This window comes from Oncorhynchus mykiss, chromosome 18 (genome assembly GCF_057628025.1).
Source record: "Oncorhynchus mykiss isolate SJ-2025 chromosome 18, ASM5762802v1, whole genome shotgun sequence".
Classification (NCBI taxonomy): Eukaryota; Metazoa; Chordata; class Actinopteri; order Salmoniformes; family Salmonidae; genus Oncorhynchus; species Oncorhynchus mykiss.
In genome coordinates, this window is record NC_143039.1 from 69,613,726 (window position 1) to 69,632,278 (window position 18,553).

Sequence of the window (18,553 nt, forward strand, 5' to 3'; positions counted from 1 at the left end):
AACCAGCTACACCTTTTTCTTCTATAAGGACATTAGCATGATACATATAGACTCAGGGCGCTCCATCCATACTACATACACGTAGTCACCAATAAAATGTCACCCCGCTTTCTGTTCACATGATGAACTCTTATGCCATCAAAACCAAACTCTCCAACTAGTCTCTCCCCTGGAATCCAGCCTCTCAAGGTTTCAAGTTCCTTCTGAGAGCATTAATGTTCAGGTGATGGTAAATCTGCAGCTACTGATCAAAACCCGCCGTCGAACACAAACACCAAGATTTACTTCCTGGTCATCGGTTTCAACAATTAAGGCTCCAAGGTAAACCAGGGTATTATTAAGTACAGTAGAAAGTTTAATTTCCAGCTCCTGAAGGAGCCAAGAGAAATAGGATGTGTGGAGAGCAATAGTGAAAGTAGAGTAATGTGACGCAGGGCGCAACTTTCACTGGGGACCCCAACCCCACATTCTGAAATTGCATTTTTGACCCCCCTCCCCACAGTTTTAACATTGAAATGTGATACAAAACGAGGCAACTGTGTGCTTTAGGACCATGCGGACGTCTCCAAGCGGTCAGGTGGGCTGTTTGGAGTGTTTATCCGACTGGATAGAAAATACAATATTCATAATAATTATGCCCCACCCCCCACTTCTAAAACCAAAGTTGCGGTACTGATGTGACGTGTTGCGGCTCTACTTCCTTGTCCACTGGTACGTCTCAAATAGCACCCTATTCCCTATATAGTGCACCTTTTTTGACCAGGGTCCATAAAATGTATATAGTATGAATAAGGTGGAAGTAGAAGCCTAAGAGTTGGTGTTTGTGAGTTTACTCCAATTAGGGGAGGGGTAATGGAAAAGAATAAAGGAAAATATATATAAAACATATTTGTATATTTATATTTACAGTACCAGTCAAAAGTTTGGACACTCCTACTCATTCAAGGGTTTTTCTTTATTTTTACTATTTTCTACATTGTAGAATAATAGTGAAGACATCACAACTAGGAAATAACACATATGGAATCATGTAGTAACCAAAAAGGTGTTAACTTTAAAAAATAGTTTTTCAAAGTAGCCACCCTTTGCCTTGATGACAGCTTTGCACACTCGTAGCATTCCCTCAACCAGCTTCAAATAGTAAAATATATATACTGTATATATGCACAGTTGAAGTCAGAAGTTTACATACACCTTAGCCAAATACATTTAAACTCAGTTTTCAAAATTTCTGACATTTAATCCTTGTAAAATTTCTCTGTCTTAGGTCAGTTTGGATCACCACTTTATTTTAAGAATGTGAAATGTCAGAATAATAGTAGAGAGAATGATTTATTTCAGCTTTTATTTCTTTCATCACATTCCCAGTGGGCCAGAAGTTTACATACACTCAATTAGTATTTGGTAGCATTGCCTTTAAATTGTTTAACTTGGGTCAAACGTTTCGGGTAGCCTCCCACAAGCTTCCCACAATAAATTGGGGGAATTTTGGCCCATTCCTCCTGACAGAGCTGGTCTAACTGAGTCAGGTTTGTAGGCCTCCTTGCTCGCACACACTTTTTCAGTTCTGCACACAAGTGTTCTATAGGATTGAGGTCAGGACTTTGTGATGTCCACTCCAATACCTTGACTTTGTTGTCCTTAAGTCATTTTGCCACAACATTGGAGTATGCTTGGGGTCATTGTCCATTTGGAAGACCCATTTGCGACCAAGCTTTAACTTCCTGACTGATGTCTTGAGATGTTGCCTCAATATATCCACATAATTTTCCTGCTTCATGATGCCATCTATTTTGTGAAGTGCACCAGTCCCTCCTGCAGCAAAACACCCCCACAACCCCCGTGCTTCACGGTTGTGAAGGTGTTCTTCTGCTTGCAAGCGCCCCCCTTTTCCCTCCAAACATAACGATGGTCATTAAGGCCAAACACTTTCAACTGACAGGAGGACATTTCACCAAAAAGTATGATCTTTGTCCCCATGTGCAGTTGCAAACCGTAGTCTGGCTTTTTTATGGCGGTTTTGGAGCAGTGGCTTCTTCCTTGCTGAGCAGCCTTTCATGTTATGTGAATATAGGGCTCATTTTACTGTGGATATAGATACTTTTGTACCTGTTTCCTCCAGCATCTTCACAAGGTCCTTTGCTGTTGTTCTGGGATTGATTTGCACTTTTTGCATCAAAGTACGTTCATCTCCAGGAGACAGAACGCATCTCCTTCATGACGGCTGCGTGGTCCCATGGTGTTTATACTTGCGTACTATTGTTTGTACAGATGAACGTGGTACCTTCAGGCGTTGGCTGATTTCTTTTGATTTTCCCATGATGTCAAGCAAAGAGGCACTGAGTTTGAAGGTAAGCCTTGGAATACATCCACAGGTACACCTCCAATTGACTCAAATTATGTCAATTAGCCTATCAGAAGCTTCTAAAGCTATGACATCATTTTCTGGAATTTTCCAAGCTGTTTAAAGGCACAGTCAACTTAATGTATGTAAACTTCTGACCCACTGGAATTTAAATAATCTGTCTGTAAACAGTTGTTACACAACAAAATGTGTAAAAAGTCAAGGGGTGTGAATACTTTCTGAATGCACTGTCCATGCCGGTAAGATAAAATCACTTCATAGTTGTCCACAAGAGGGTGATATACCACAAGCTATGGCGATATACACTTTTCAGCATACTTGTATTTATAAACTGAGTGGTTTGAGCCCTGAATGCTGATTGGCTGACAGCTGTGGTATATCAGACCGTATACCAGGATTATGACAAAATATGTATTTTTACTGCCCTAATTACGTTGGTAATCAGTTTATAATAGCAATAAGGCACCTCTGGGGTTTGTGGTATATGGCCAATATACCACGTCTAATGATGGTATCCAGGCACTCCACATTGCGTCGTGCATTAGAACAGCCCTTATCCGTGGTATATTGGCCATATACCACACCTCATTGTGCCTTATTGCTTAAATATACTTGTATATATATACACTTGTCAGCATACTTGGACGGCAGGTAGACTAGCGGTTAGAGCGTTGGGCCAATAGCCAAAAATATATTGTTTTGATTACGCGAGCCGACAAGGCCCTTGAGCAAGGCCTATAACTCTAATTTGCTCCAGGGGCGCTGTACTACTATGGCTGACCCTGTAAAACAACACATTTCACTGCACGTGACAATAAAAAATGTTTTGTAAGTCTGTGAATGTTATTGTGAGCAAGAGCATTAAAAAACCTGTACAATTGAACATGATCAATATATCATGACATTGGAACCTTAAATAAACACAATCTGAGAAAGTAGTTAGCTCACCTCATTTTCTATTCCATTTGACTTGACAATTTTCTCTTCTATTGGCCAGGCCATATGCACATCAGTATTCGTCTAAGCAGTTATACAAATGAAAAGGCTAATGCATTATGGCCACAACATCACATAGGCCAGAACAGCATTCACCTCCAAGGCTAACTTCAACTGGCCCAAGTATGCAGTGCTGAAACTAAATTGGCCTGGATGGTGAACCATGAGCTATTGATATATCACTTACACTTATGATGTGTCTCTTCCTCAAACTGGCCTCTCCAGCGCGAATAACTAAGTCAATGTCATACTCTTAATTGTTTTCAGCCCTGTATATTAATGTGGGCCTGGGCCAAGGGTGCATGCCAAATGGCACCTTATTCCCTATATAGTGCACTAGTTTTGACCAAAGCCCTATGTGCCCTGGATAAAAGTAGTGCACTATAAAGGGAATATGTTGCCATTTGGGACGTGACCCATGTTTTCCTTGTCATGCATTCCTAATGAGTTGGTCTCACGAGTCGTCCGTCACTCCTGTTGGCCAGACATTTTGATTCATCACATTTTAAATCGTCACTCTATTTAGCTATTTTTGGCGAGGAGAATGAAATCATTAGTGGAAGGAAAATATGTGGAGTTGTGAATGCACTGAATGCACTGTAAAAGCCTTAATTACGGTACTGTAGCTAGAGAGCAAATAATGATAAGCTAATAAATATTACACTCCAGCCTGTAACAATGGATTATCAGCAAATGATTCCATTCCATTCATGTTGAAGCAAAGAGAACCACCTCAACATTCTATTGTAGAATTAGTTTGTACTATGTCATTCATGTTGCCATGGAGAAGGTTCCAAATATATTGTCATCATTTCAGCAAGTTCACACCTTGAGTGTGGGCATGCTTACAGCTAAATATTACATGGATAAATATCAAATACCTCAGTCATACATCAAATAAATTTGACTGAGAGCTTAATTTGAGATGCACAGGAAAAGAGATGTGGCCAATAGGAGATAGTAGACAGGTAACACCTCACTGTCTGTCATAACAACCACATAGTAGACATGTAACACCTCACTGTCTGTCATAACAACCACATAGTAGACAGGTAACACCTCACTGTCTGCCATAACAACCACATAGTAGACAGGTAACAAACACCTCACTGTCTATCATAACAACCACATAGTAGACAAGTAACACCTCACTGCTGTTGCTGCAACAATCTTATTCTATATCTGCAAAATCATAGGTAATGCCAACAGCATCATATGTTGTTGAGTAAAACCACAACAATCATTGTAATTTGCAGGTAATACAACAGCAACCAAACACAGGTAATACCATAGCAACCAAATACTGGTAATACTATAGCAACCAAACACAGGTAATACCATAGCAACCAAACACAGGTATTACCGCAGCAACCAAACACAGGTCATACCACAGCAAGCAAACACAGGTAATACCATAGCAACCAAACACAGATAATACCATAGCAACCAAACACAGATAATACCACAGCAACCAAACACAGGTAATACCATAGCAACCAAACACAGGTAATACCACAGCAACAAAACACAGGTAATACCACAACCAAACACAGGTAATACTATAGCAACCAAACACAGGTAATACCACAGCAACCAAACACAGGTAATACCACAGCAACCAAACACAGGTAATACCATAGCAACCAAACAGGTAATACCACAGCAACAAAACACAGGTAATACCACAACAAAACACAGGTAATACCACAGCCAAATACAAGTAATACCATAGCAACCAAACACAGGTAATACCACAGCAACCAAACACAGGTAATACCACATCAATCAAGCACTGTTGCTGCCTGCCACACCCAGATTAGTCACAGAGGTAATGTCAATATTTCTTGCAGTCACCATGGCTTGCAACACCTGCCTTTTTTGAATGTATTTCCTATTCCTTTCCAGAGACTTAAAATGTGAAAACATACTGTTGGATGAGCAAGGATTTGTGAAATTGACTGGTAAGATAACTATGCATTCCACCTCCCACCTCATCAGACAGTGTTTTTTAATCCATTTTATAGTAAACCCTGTGCATCACTGACTCTGTGTGTGTGTGTATGTTGTTTGTGCTGTGCCTGGTAGACTTTGGCTTTGCCAACCACGACACAGACAGGAGTGCTTTGATGAACACATTCTGTGGCTCGGTGGCCAACACTGCCCCAGAGATCCTGCTGTCTCACAAATACAACGAAGAACAAGCTGACCTGTGGAGCCTGTGAGTCATCAGAGATTTGGGTCTCAAATGGCTCCCTATTCCCTAAATAGTGCACTACTTTTGACCTTGGCCTATAGGGCTCTTGTAAAAAGTAGTGCACTTTATAAGGAATAGGAGGGGCATTTGGGACACCCCCTAGAACAAGTCTCACACTTCATTAAATAGCTAAATGAGTATCATCCAATGACTTCTACAGAACTAGCCTACTCATTGGTCCCAGTGTACCAGTATAATAGTTACCTACTGTGTATGTTGACAGTCATGTTACCAATAAATAACACAGCAAAGGAGCATCACATATTATCACTGTCATAGTTTTGAACGCAACAATTTTCTGCTTACTGGAAGTTAGTTGGTCCCATGTCTCTTCTATCCATAGGGTTGTTTCTGTATGCCATGGTCACAGGGAAGCTGCCCTACCATGAGAAGCATCTCATCAGGAAAGAGCTGCCGTTCCACCACCCAGTTTCCCTAGGTATTCTGCCAGTGATCAACAGGGGCCATACTAATAAAGCATATTGGCGTAAGAGTACCATCTCCGTCTCGTCTAAGTAATCGTATTCCTTGAGAAAGATTTAGAAAAGCAAAACTGATCCTAGAACAGCACTCCTACTTTGAGATACTCTTTTGGATACGGGCCCTGGTCCGTAAAATGTGTTTAAAAAAACAACAACACTTCTCTGGCCCTTAAGCCCACTTCTCCAATCGAACACTACAGTCGTGACCAAGTTTTGAGAATGACACAAATATTAATTTTCACATTGTCTGCTGCCTCAGTTTGTATGATGGCAATTTGCATATACTCCAGAATGTTATGAAGAGTGATCAGATAAATTGCAATGAATTGCAAAGTCCCTCTTTGCCATGCAAATGAACTGAATCCCCCAAAAACATTTCCACTGCATTTCAGCCCTGCCACAAACGGACCAGCTGACATCATGTCAGTGATTCTCTCGTTAACACAGTTGTGAGTGTTAACGAGGACAAGGCTGGAGATCACTGTCATGCTGATTGAGTTCGAATAACAGACTGGAAGCTTCAAAAGGAGGGTGGTGCTTGGAATCATTGTTCTTCCTCTGTCAACCATGGTTACCTGCAAGGAAACACGTGCCATCATCATTGCTTTGCACAAAAAGGGCTTCACAGGCAAGGATATTGCTGCCAGTAAGATTGCACCTAAATCAACCATTTATCGGATCATCAAGAACTTCAAGGAGAGCGGTTCAATTATTGTGAAGAAGGCTTCAGGGCGCCCAAGAAAGTCCAACAAGCGCCAGGACCGTCTCCTAAAGTTGATTCAGCTGCGGCATCGTGGCATCACCAGTACAGAGCTTGCTCAGGAATGGCAGCAGGCAGGTGTGGGTGTATCTGTGTAACAGTATAACTTTAGACCATCCCCTCACCCATACCTGGGCGCGAACCAGGGACCCTCTGCACACATCAACAACAGTCACCCACGAAGCATCGTTACCCATCGCTCCACAAAAGCCGCGGCCCTTGCAGAGTAAGGGGAACTACTACTTCAAGGTCTCAGAGCAAGTGACGTCACCGATTGAAACGCTATTTAGCGCGCACCGCTAACTAAGCTAGCCGCTTCACATCCGTTACATCTGCATGCACAGTGAGGCGAAGACTTTTGGAGATTGGCCTGCTGTCAAGAAGGGCAGCAAAGAAGCCACTTCTCTCCAAGAAAAACATCAGGGACAGACTGATATTCTGCAGAAGGTACAGGGATTGGACTGCTGAGGACTGGGGTAAAATCATTTTCTCTGATGAGAAAGGGCATCCGAAAAAAAGCTTGTCCGGAGAAGACAAGGTGAGCACTACCATCAGTCCTGTGTCATGCCAACAGTAAAGCATCCTGAGACCATTCATGTGTGGGGTTGCTTCTCAGCCAAGGGAGTGGGCTCACTCACAATTTTGCCTAAGAACACAGCCATGAATAAAGAATGGTACCAACACATCCTCAGAGAGCAACTTCTCCCAACCATCCAGGAACAGTTTGGTGACGAACAATGCCTTTTCCAGCATGATGGAGCACCTTGCCATAAGGCAAAAGTGATACCTAAATGGCTCGGGGAACAAAACATTGATATTTTGGGTCCATGGCCAGGAAACTCCCCAGACCTTAATCCCATTGAGAACTTGTGGTCAATCCTCAAGAGGCGGGTGGACAAACAAAAACCCACAAATTCTGACAAACTCCAAGCATTGATTATGCAAGAATGGGCTGCCATCAGTCAGGATGTGGCCCAGAAGTTAATTGACAGCATGACAGGGCGGATTGCAGAGTTCTTGAAAAAGGTCAACACTGCAAATATTGACTCTGTATCAACTTCCTGTAATTGTCAATAAAAGCCTTTGACACTTATGAAATGCTTGTAATTATGCTTCAGTATTCCATAGTAACATCTGACAAAAATATCTAAAGACACTGAAGCAGCAAACTGTGGAAATTAATATTTATGTCATTCAAAACTTTTGGCCACGACTGTACATGTCTTGGAAAGAAAGCATACCCAAATAAGCATTAAGCCCAGCTCGAAAGAAACCTAAATACGAATGCCTTCAATTATACATTTGTATGATTATTATAGAACAGTGGTGATGTAAATTGAAAAAAAAAAGATTACTTTTGTTGGATGTGAGCCTGTCTTTACTTGATGTTACTTTAAAGTCAATAAAACTACTTTGCCATAAAGAGCTGCAGTCCTAATGTCCCCTGGCTGTGTGTGCCCCTCCAGGCTGCCAGGACCTGATTTAGAAGCTGTTACAGTGGCAGCCCTCCACCCCCAAGCCCTTCCACAACCTACCTAACAGCAGGAAGCCCAGCTCAGCCCATAAGGACCAGCAGCCCAACAGGCAGCTGCACAGCTTCTCAGGTAAACTGTCTGAAGGCAGCCTGAGGATTCCTACTCCTGGCTACGAGCCTAGTGGCCGCTAACCATGGTACCTAGTGGCTGCTAACCATGGATTATGTTACCATGGACTACTATGGGCTCAAACGTGATTCCATTTGGGACTCAAACATTTTGGGGTTCCTACAGAAAATAAATCAAGGACAGACTCTTTTCGTTAAAAACAAAATGATATTATTTTAATGGTTACTTGACTTTTGTTGTCTAAATGTACTATGTGAAAATACAACACAGTCCTCCCCGAATCCTGTTTACATGCAAGTTTGTTGTTGTGATGGCGAGAATTATCTTCTGTTCGTTCCAGTCAGCAGTTGGTTTGGTTCCATTGTTCATCAGATGGTGGCTCAGATGAAATGTAGAAAAGACCTCTCTGCTACATCATCCTCACTATGCCAGCACACTGCTGGGGCTTGTCTGGATTTAACAGATCTTCCTGGTCCTTCTCCAACTGCTCCTGCTCCTTGGCATCCATGTCTTTGAGCTTCACCACCACATCCTCAGGAATCTCCACCTCCAACAAGTTCTCCATGCCTGGCTCCGGTTCGTCCCCGATCAGCACCTGACAGAGAGAGACAGACAGACATGCCCATACAAAAAAGGATGCATCAATGCTGGTGGCAAACACATTAACAAAGACTTACTTTAAGTGAAAAAAACTGTAGAGAGCAAAATATTCCAATGACATCCTCCACATTACTACAGACTGGAGTTGACAACAAATTAGCTCAAGAAACGTCAAAACGGCATCAGGACGTGTTCCCAAAATTAAAAAAAAAAATGTATTTTTAAGTAATATGATAAAATGTTACAACCTTGTTAAGCGCAAGATTCAGCATAAAAAGACCATTAATCTTAGATAAATATCATGCTTGGATTTCAACTCGCTAGATTTATATGCTTTATGACTGTGGTTAAACTGTCTGGGTAGCTAAAGACTGAACTCGTACCTCTGGACCAGAACTCAAAAGGGATCTCCTAGCTGTATGGAGTGTATCAGGGTGTTTCACCCAAGACCGAGTGACATCTTTTCCACTCAGTCGTTCCCCACTACCAGAATGCCACTGCAGAGCAGGCACTATGCAAGGAAGGAACAGTGGAAGCTTTTTCCAGGCAATCAGAACATCCTGTCTGTGACCTAAATGGATCCCTATAGTACACTACTTTTACCGAGGGCCGATAGGGCTCCACAGGGCCCTGGTTAAAAGTAGTGCACTATGTAGGGACTAGGGTGCCATTTGGGATATAGATTCCATTTTCTCAGTCAGCCGCTGCTGTAAATTTCAGCACTCAGAGTACTGACATGTCATGAGATTAATTGGCATTGTAGACTGGGGTGTCTTACCAAGCACAACAAGAAGCCATGAAATTCCCGAACGTACTGGTTACCAAGGTGCCATGACGACAGCTGGAAAATCTGGACTTGCTTGTGAATAACGCAGCAGCAGCTCACCGTGAGGTTGCTCTGGGTTGATTTAATAGGGTAAACCTAAACCCTAACTGCAGAGGTCTGCCTCAGAATTACAGCAACCGTTTGTTGATCTTAGTACAAACCTAACACACATTAAAAATTACTGTAAATTATACACAGAGTACACAAAACATTAAGAATACCTGCTCTTTCCATGACAGGCAAAAGCTATGATCCCTTATTGTCGTCAGCTGTTAAATCCACCTCAATCAGTATAGGTGAAGGGGAGGAGACGGTTTAAAAATCCTTCTTTAACCTTTGAGACAACTGAGACATGCATTATGTATGTGTGCCATTCAGAGGGTGAATGGACAAGACACAACAATTAAGTGCATTTGAACGGGGAAAGGTAGTTGGTCCCAGGCACACTGGTTTGTGTCAAGAACTGCAACGCTGCTGGGTTTCTCATGTTCAACCGTTTCCCATGTGTATCAAGAATGGTCCACCACCCAATGGACATCCAGCCAACATGACAACTGTGAGAAGCATTGGAGTCCACATGGGCCAGCATCCCTGTGGAATGCTTGACCCCTTGTAGAGTCCATGCCCCAACGAATTGAGGCTAATTTGAGGGCAAAAGGAGGTGCAACTCAATATTAGGAAGGTGTTCCTAATGTTTAGTATACTCAGTGTATATTCGTAGTTTACCTGTATGAGCTTCTCACAAGCAGCGGCCACGTGAGGTTCCTTTTCCCAGTTGTGGAACTCCCTCATGATGACATAGGTGTTCTTGGTCTTCAGAAACTGCCGGCCCACTTTGGTAGCAGTCAGCTGGGTGCGTCAAGAGAAAAACGTCAGGTTAGGAGTATTTCCAGCTGCTAAAATCAGTTTGGGTTATACAGAAAGAGCTTTTCTGGTTTAGTGACAAAGATGGAGCCAGAAACAAAGCATTTCGTTGCACCTGCGGCAACATCTGAAAATCTGTAAACGTGACAAATAAGCTTTGATTTGAAGTGTTGGTGGAAGCATGGCATGGTATTGACTAATGGGTACACCAACCAGTATCATGGTCTCAATGAGCATCTTGCGAATGTCGGGATCCTCCTCTCTTTTCTTGTCCTCGGGCAAGTACTGGAGGTCGACGGGTAACCCTTCATTGAATAGGAATAATGTACAGTCCGTATTAGGCTACATTTTAATGCAGATATCTTACTGTATTACATTAGCAGTAGGCTATATCAAGGAGTTGACGTGTTTTAATCAATGCATGTTGTTCACAGTACAAACGGAGGGCCTTGTGAAGCAAACCATCTCTTTCTGAATTCTTCTCTAGCATCTCAGGCTGTGTAGCCTTCTATAAAGACTGGTTAACGTGGCCATGTGCCACAAGACTGTAAAACATCAAAACAAATGAAAAATGTTGAACTATTTTTACGTGACCACCGCCTTTAAAGTTGAACCCCGGGCTGAGTACAGCACAGATTCACAACTTCCTTGGAAGGATCTTCAACATTTTCTATTTGGGTCCCTCTGACATTATTGTGATGTAAAACATTTTTTTAATCAACTCTCCATGCACAAGGTGGGGACAAATACACATGCCTTGAAATTTCACCTGCCATCTGCACAGAACAAACACATTGTGTCCTATGGAGGAGAGGGTTACTGCAGCAGACATGCTCATGCCACAGGCACAATGATTTCCTGTTGCAGCTGGGAATAGGAATGAGCTCTGAAGTTATCCCTAGGTATAGATCTAGGATAATCGTCCCTTCCCCTAATCCTAACCATTAGTGGGTAAAATGTCAAACTGACTCAAAATCGAGGGAACTGCAGTGGGGTCGGCAAAATGTATTTTTTTTTTTTTTGGGGGGGGGGGGGGGGGCGCAACAATACTTTTTGTTAGGATCCCCATTAGCTGTTGCGAAAGCAGCAGCAGCTACTCTTCCTTCCTCTTCCTCCACACAGAACATGACAATACAGAACATTAATAGGCAAGAACAGCTCAAGGACAGAAAATATACAAACGTTTTTTGAGAAGGACGATTTGAAATAAAATAGTATTGAATAAACGTATTTATTGGTTTTTAATTCATTTTGATAAGAGCTAAAAATGCAATAAATTGAAGGTTATTTGTTGACGTAAAACTCAATTTCATTATTTTAAGGTTGTCATTAGATTTGGGGTGGGATCGCAAGAAATTTTTTGGGGAAAAAAATGGGGACCCAGAAATTCTGTCCCCCCCAAAAAATGGGATCCTCGCTGAAAAAGTTTGAACCGATTATGTCAGCGTCTACCAACTAACCTGTTATGTCAGCGTCTACCAACTAACCTGTTATTTTACCAGCTGCCCACTGCACTGACGTTAGGAAACAAATCTACGATTATTGAGAATTTCAGTAAGCATTTTTCTACGGCTGGACTTGCTTTCCACCTGGCTACCCCTACCCCGGTCAACAGCTCTGTCCGCGGTAACTTGCCCAAGCCTCCCCATTTCTCCTTCACCCAAATCCAGACAGCTGATGTTCTGAAAGAGCTGCAAAATCTGGACCCCTACAAATCAACTGGGCTAGACAATCTAGACCCTTTCTTTCTAAAAACAATCTGGACCCTCTCTAAAATTATCCGCTGCAATTGTTGCAACCCCTATTACTAGCCTGTTCAACCTCTTTCGTTCTAGACCCAAACTGTTACAGAACTATATCTGTCCTACCCTGTCTTTCTAAGGTCTTCGAAAGCCAAGTTAGCAAACAGATCACCAACCATTTAGAATCCCACCGTATCTTCTCTGCTATGCAATCTGGTTTCCAAGCTGGTCATGGGTGCACCTTAGCCACGCTCAAGGTCCTAAACGATATCATAATTGCCATCGACAAAAGACTATACTGTGCAGCCGTATTCATCAACCTGACCAAGGCTTCCGACTGTCAATTACCACATTCTTATCGGCAGACAGCCTTGGTTTCTCAAATGACTGCCTCGCCTGGTTCACCAACTACTTCTCAGAAAGAGTTCAGTGTGTCAAATCGGAGGGCCTGTTCTCCAGACCTCTGGCAGTCTCTATGAGAGTGCCACAGGGTTCAATTCTCAGGCCAACTCTCTTCTCTGTATACATCAACGATGTCGCTCTTGCAGCTGGTGATTCTTTGATCCACCTCTATGCAGACGACACCATCCTGTATACTTCTGGCCCTTCTTTAGACACTGTGTTAACTAACCTCCAGACGAGCTTCAATGCCATACAACTCTCCTTCCGTGGCCTCCAACTGCTGTTAATTGCAACTAAATGCATACTCTTCAACCGATCGCTGTCCGTACCTACCCGCCCGCCTAGCATCACTACTCTGGACGATTCTGACTTAGGTATTTGTAGTTGTCCACATATTCTAGGTGTCTGGTTAGACTGTAAACTCTCCTTCCAGACTCACATTAAGCATTAAAATAAAAATTTAAATCTAGAATCGGCTTCCTATTTCACAACAAAGCATCCTTCACTCATCCTGCCAAACATACCCTCGTAAAACTGACTATCCTACCGATCCTTGACTTCGGCAATGTCAATTACAAAACAGCCTCCAAAATGGATGCAATCTATCACAGTGCCATCCGTTTCGTCACCAAAGCCCCATATACTACCTACCACTGCGACCTGTATGCTCTCGTTGGCTGGCCCTCGCTTCATATTCGTCGCCAAACCCACTGGCTCCAGGTCATCTATAAGTCCTTGCTAGGTAAAGCCCTGCCTTATCTCAGCTCACTGGCCACCATAGCACGCGCTCCAGCAGGTTTATTTCACTGGTCACCCCCAAAGCCAATTCCTACTTTGGCCGCCTTTTCTTCCAGCTCTCTGCTGCCAATGACTAACGAATTGCAAAAAATCACAGAAGCTAGACTCATAGCTTTAAGCATCAGCTATCAGAGCAGCTTACAGATCATTGCACCTGTACATAGCTCATCTGTAAATAGCCCATCCAACTACCTCATCCCCATATTGTTATATTTTTTGCTCCTTTGCACCCCAGTAACTCCACTTGCACATTCATCTTCTGCACATCTACAGTGCCTTGCGAAAGTATTCGGCCCCCTTGAACTTTGCGACCTTTTGCCACATTTCAGGCTTCAAACATAAAGAGATTTGTCTTCCAACAAGACAATGATCCAAAACATAAAGCAAAATCTACAATGGAATGGTTCAAAAATAAACATATCCAGGTGTTAGAATGGCCAAGTCAAAGTCCAGACCTGAATCCAATCGAGAATCTGTGGAAAGAACTGAACTGCTGTTCACAAATGCTCCCCATCCAACCTCACTGAGCTCGAGCTGTTTTGCAAGGAGGAATGGGAAAAAATTTCAGTCTCTCGATGTGCAAAACTGATAGAGACATACCCCAAGCGACTTACAGCTGTAATCGCAGCAAAAGGTGGCGCTACAAAGTATTAACTTAAGGGGGCTGAATAATTTTGCACGCCCAATTTTTCAGTTTTTGATTTGTTAAAAAAGTTTGAAATATCCAATAAATGTCGTTCCACTTCATGATTGTGTCCCACTTGTTGTTGATTCTTCACAACAAAAATACAGTTTTATATCTTTATGTTTGAAGCCTGAAATGTGGCAAAAGGTCGCAAAGTTCAAGGGGGCCGAATACTTTCGCAAGGCACTGTATCACTCCAGTATTTATTTGCAAAATTGTAATTATTTCGCCACGACGGCCTATTTATTGCCTTACCTCCCTAATCTTACTTCAATTGCACACACTGTGTATAGACATTTCTATTGTGTTATTGACTGTAAATGTGTTTATTCCATGTGTAACTGTGTTGTTTTTTTTGTCACACTGCTTTGCTTTATCTTGGCCAGGTCGCAGTTGTAAATGAGAACTTGTTCTCAACTGGCCTACCTAAAGGTGAAATAAAATAAAAAATATCAGTCTATACTAACTAACCTGTTATATCAGTGTCTACTAACTAACCTGTTATATTTTATTTCACCTTTATTTAACCAGGTAGGCTAGTTGAGAACAATTACATTTACAACTGCGACCTGGCCAAGATAAAACGTAGCAATTCGACACATACAACAACACAGAGTTACACATGGAATAAACAAAACATACAGTCAATAATACAGTAGAACAAAATAAACCAAAAAGTATATATACAGTGAGTGCAAATGAGGTAAGTTAAGGAAATAAATAGGCCATGGTGGCGAAGTAATTACAATATAGCAATTAAACACTGGAATGGTAGATCGGCAGAAGATGAATGTGCAGGTAGAGATACTGGGGTGCAAAGGAGCAAAATAAATAAATAAATAAATACCAGTATGGGGATGAGGTAGGTAGATAGATGGGCTGTTTACAGATGGGCTATGTACAGGAGCAGTGATCTGTAAGCTGCTCTGACAGCTGGTGCCTAAAGCTAGTGAGGGAGATGTGAGTCTCCAGTTTCAGAGATTTTTGCAATTCGTTCCAGTCATGGGCAGAGAACAGGAAGGAAAGACGACCAAAGGAGGAATTGGCTTTGGGGGTGACCAGTGAGATATACCTGCTGGAGCGCGTGCTACGAGTGGGTGCTGCTATGGCGACCAGTGAGCTGAGATAAAGCGGGGCTTTACCTAGCAGAGACTTGTAGATAACCTGTAGCCAGTGGGTTTGGCGACGAGTATGAAGCCCTCGCTTCATACTCGTCGCCAAACCCACTGGCTACAGGGGAGAGTACAATGGGAGAGTACAGGTCGCAATGTAGTGTATGGGGCTTTGGTGACAAAACGGATGGCACTGTGATAGACTGCATCCAGTTTGTTGAGTGTTGGAGTGTTGGAGGCTATTTTATAGATGACATCACCAAAGTCGAGGATCGGTAGGATGGTCAGTTTTACGAGGGTATGATAAAGGAAGCTGATTCTAGATTTAATTTTGGTCTGGATGCTTAATGTGAGTCTGGAAGGAGAGTTTACAGTCTAACCAGACACCCACTACATATTCTAAGTCAGAGCCGCCCAGAGTAGTGATGCTGGACGGGCGAGCAGGTGCAGGCAGTGATCGATTGAATAGCATGCATTTAGTTTTACTTGCGTTTAAGAGCAGTTGGAGGCCACGGAAGGAGAGTTGTATGGAATTGAAGCAGGTTAGTTAACACAAGGAGGGGCCAGAAGTATACAGAATGGTGTTGTCTGCATAGAGGCTGATCAGAGAATCACCAGCAGCAAGAGCAACATCATTGATGTATATATCAGTGTCTATCAGTGTCTACTAACTAACCTGTTATTTTTTTATTTTATCTTTAAGTCAGTTAAGAACAAGTTCTTATTTTCAATGACGGCCTAGTGGGTTAACTGCCTGTTCAGGGGCAGAACGACAGATTTTTACCTTGTCAGCTCGGGGATTTGATCTTGCAACCTTTCGGTTACTAGTCCAACGCTCTAACCACTAGGCTACCTGCCGCCCCATTGTTATTAAATTGTTAGTAGTATGTACTAACTAGAATTGATTTTTGAATACCACTGGTCTAGGGGCAACTTCACCCTATTCCTTAGGGCCGAGGATGTATTTAAGGACTGTTGAAACATCTGAAATCACAGTGCCTGGTACAGTACATGATACGCTGTCTGCTGCAGCTGGATCCTGTCTGTTCTGCAGGGAGATGAGAAACACTTTTTTTTGTATTTATTTTTTACCTTTATTTAACTAGGCAAGTCAGTTAAGAACAAATTCTTATTTTCAATGACGGCCTAGGAACAGTGGGTTAGTTGCCTTGTTCAGGGGCAGAACGACAGATTTTTACCTTGTCAGCTCGGGGATTTGATCTTGCAACCTTTCAGTTAGTCCAACGCTCTAACCACTAGGCTACCCTGCCGCCCTGCCATTTTGCCGTGGTGTCCTCCTTACCTTCATTCTCCTCGTCAGACAGTTCCTCAGGCCCAGCGAGAGGCAGCAACAGGAAAGGCAGAATGTCCACTGCATCACTCAGCAACCACTCATGATGAGCTGGGGGAAATCGTAAGATATCCAAATCAAGAACTTTTTTTCTCTTACCCTTTCTTGGAAACATATGTTACAAGGTCAAAGGTCAACATAGCTAGAACGTTTACCGAAAATGAATCCTCTTCAATTCAACACAAAACGGGCATGAACTAGGAAGGTTAAAACTGACTGTCCTACAGCCATTAACATGTATGTGTGTGTGTCTTTTCATCACTTACCATGGTCAAAGCAACAATTTCTCAGAGTGCCAATGACTCCCCCTCGTCTGATTGTGGAGGCCTCGTATTGTATGTAGGGAAGGAGTCTCTGCACTACACACCTGTGGACCATCAAACATACACACAAAGATCAGGCATCATCATTGGACAGGGAACAGACAGGTAACACTTATTGGGCAGGAAGTTTGACATCTCTTTAGGCATGTATAGCATGTAGCATGTATTACCAGATGATGAGAAAAGTCAAAAGACATAACCTAGCCTAGGCTAAACCTGGATCTCATGAGCTAAACACCCAGCCACTGACCTCTCCCTATCCAGGATAAAGTGTCTGGTCTCGGGCAGCTGAGTCAAGTTGGAGAGGAGGGGGCCCAGGTAATGGAGTGACACCTGCTTGTTGTAGCCCTCAGTGCAGAAGATTTCCACTATCTGCGTCAGACCTATCTCCTGCTCCTGCATAGCCTTAAACACCTCTTTACACGTCTTCACGTGCCGCGACAGGTTAGTGAGGATCGTACAGATACGGTCTGCAAACATAAACTCTGGGTCCAGGAGGTTTTTAAACAACATAGGGAGGAAGTCAGCGTCTTTCACCAGCGGTTGGTGCATGGTCTCGTCAGCCGAGAGGTTGATGAGAGAGTGGTAACAGTCTTTGACGATAGCGATAGAGGGGTCGGTGGTGAGGGTCACCAGGGCTTTAAGGAAGTCAGGTTTTGACTGTAGGTAGCGACAGCCGTCCCTGTTGCCAGATAGGCCCAGGATGTACTCTGTGGCCTGGCCCTTGAGGTCCGGCCTGGTGTTCAGGGTGAGGAAGGACAGCAGCTCTTTTGCCTCCACGTCACTCAGCATGATGGTGGACAGGCAACGTGTGATGGTCAATCCAAATCTTCACTAATCCAAAAGTTGACAGTCACAAGATACAGGGTTACAATTCCACAAGTGTAAAGAAAGCTTGCTACAAAGAGAGAGGACAATTAGACCAATGACAACTGGTTAGATACAATGTAGCTAGAACACAACATAAACATACATGGTGAATATAAATTACAAAGTCAGTAATAGTTACAATAAAATCATGCTGTCACATAGCAGGATCATATCCGAGTCCTTTCGATCGTGCTAGCTAGCCAGTCGAACATGGGTTCACTGTAGTTTCTATATCTCAGGCGATATAAAACCATCCGAATTCCTTGACTGTTAAAAGTTTCGTAGCTAGCTACATCGTACATCGTAGCTAGCTGGCTTGATACATATTTCTGTATTTAAAACCAATCGTGCGGTTCTGTAACATTGATCAAACGTTTATTATGACGCACACTCACCTCATCCACATGGGTCGTTCCATGCTGATAACTAAGCACTTCCGCATTTGACATTTTGCGTCTCCAATAGGATTACAGATAATATAGATATATCCGCTTCCAAAAGTAATCCTTAGTTCTGATT

General features: G+C 42.8%; 1 protein-coding gene across 4 annotated transcripts; it reads right to left on the minus strand.

Moving 5' to 3' along the window:
- Positions 1–8,648: 8,648 nt before the first annotated feature.
- LOC110496668 (co-chaperone protein HGH1 homolog) lies at positions 8,649–18,520 on the minus strand. Of its 4 annotated transcripts, none has more exons than XM_021572687.3 (7): positions 18,430–18,520; positions 17,415–18,062; positions 17,108–17,208; positions 16,794–16,892; positions 10,965–11,056; positions 10,614–10,736; positions 8,649–9,056 (listed from the first exon to the last, which is right to left on the minus strand). In XM_021572687.3, exons 2-7 carry the CDS (start codon positions 17,954–17,956, stop codon positions 8,871–8,873), a joined length of 1,143 nt encoding a protein of 380 aa, XP_021428362.2. In that variant the 5' UTR covers positions 17,957–18,062; positions 18,430–18,520; the 3' UTR covers positions 8,649–8,870. The 4 variants fall into 4 exon arrangements, with proteins under 4 accessions (XP_021428362.2, XP_021428364.2, XP_021428363.2 ...); XM_021572689.3 differs by having other exon boundaries at positions 17,415–17,998; positions 18,430–18,495; XM_021572688.3 differs by having other exon boundaries at positions 18,174–18,450.
- Positions 18,521–18,553: the final 33 nt, after the last annotated feature.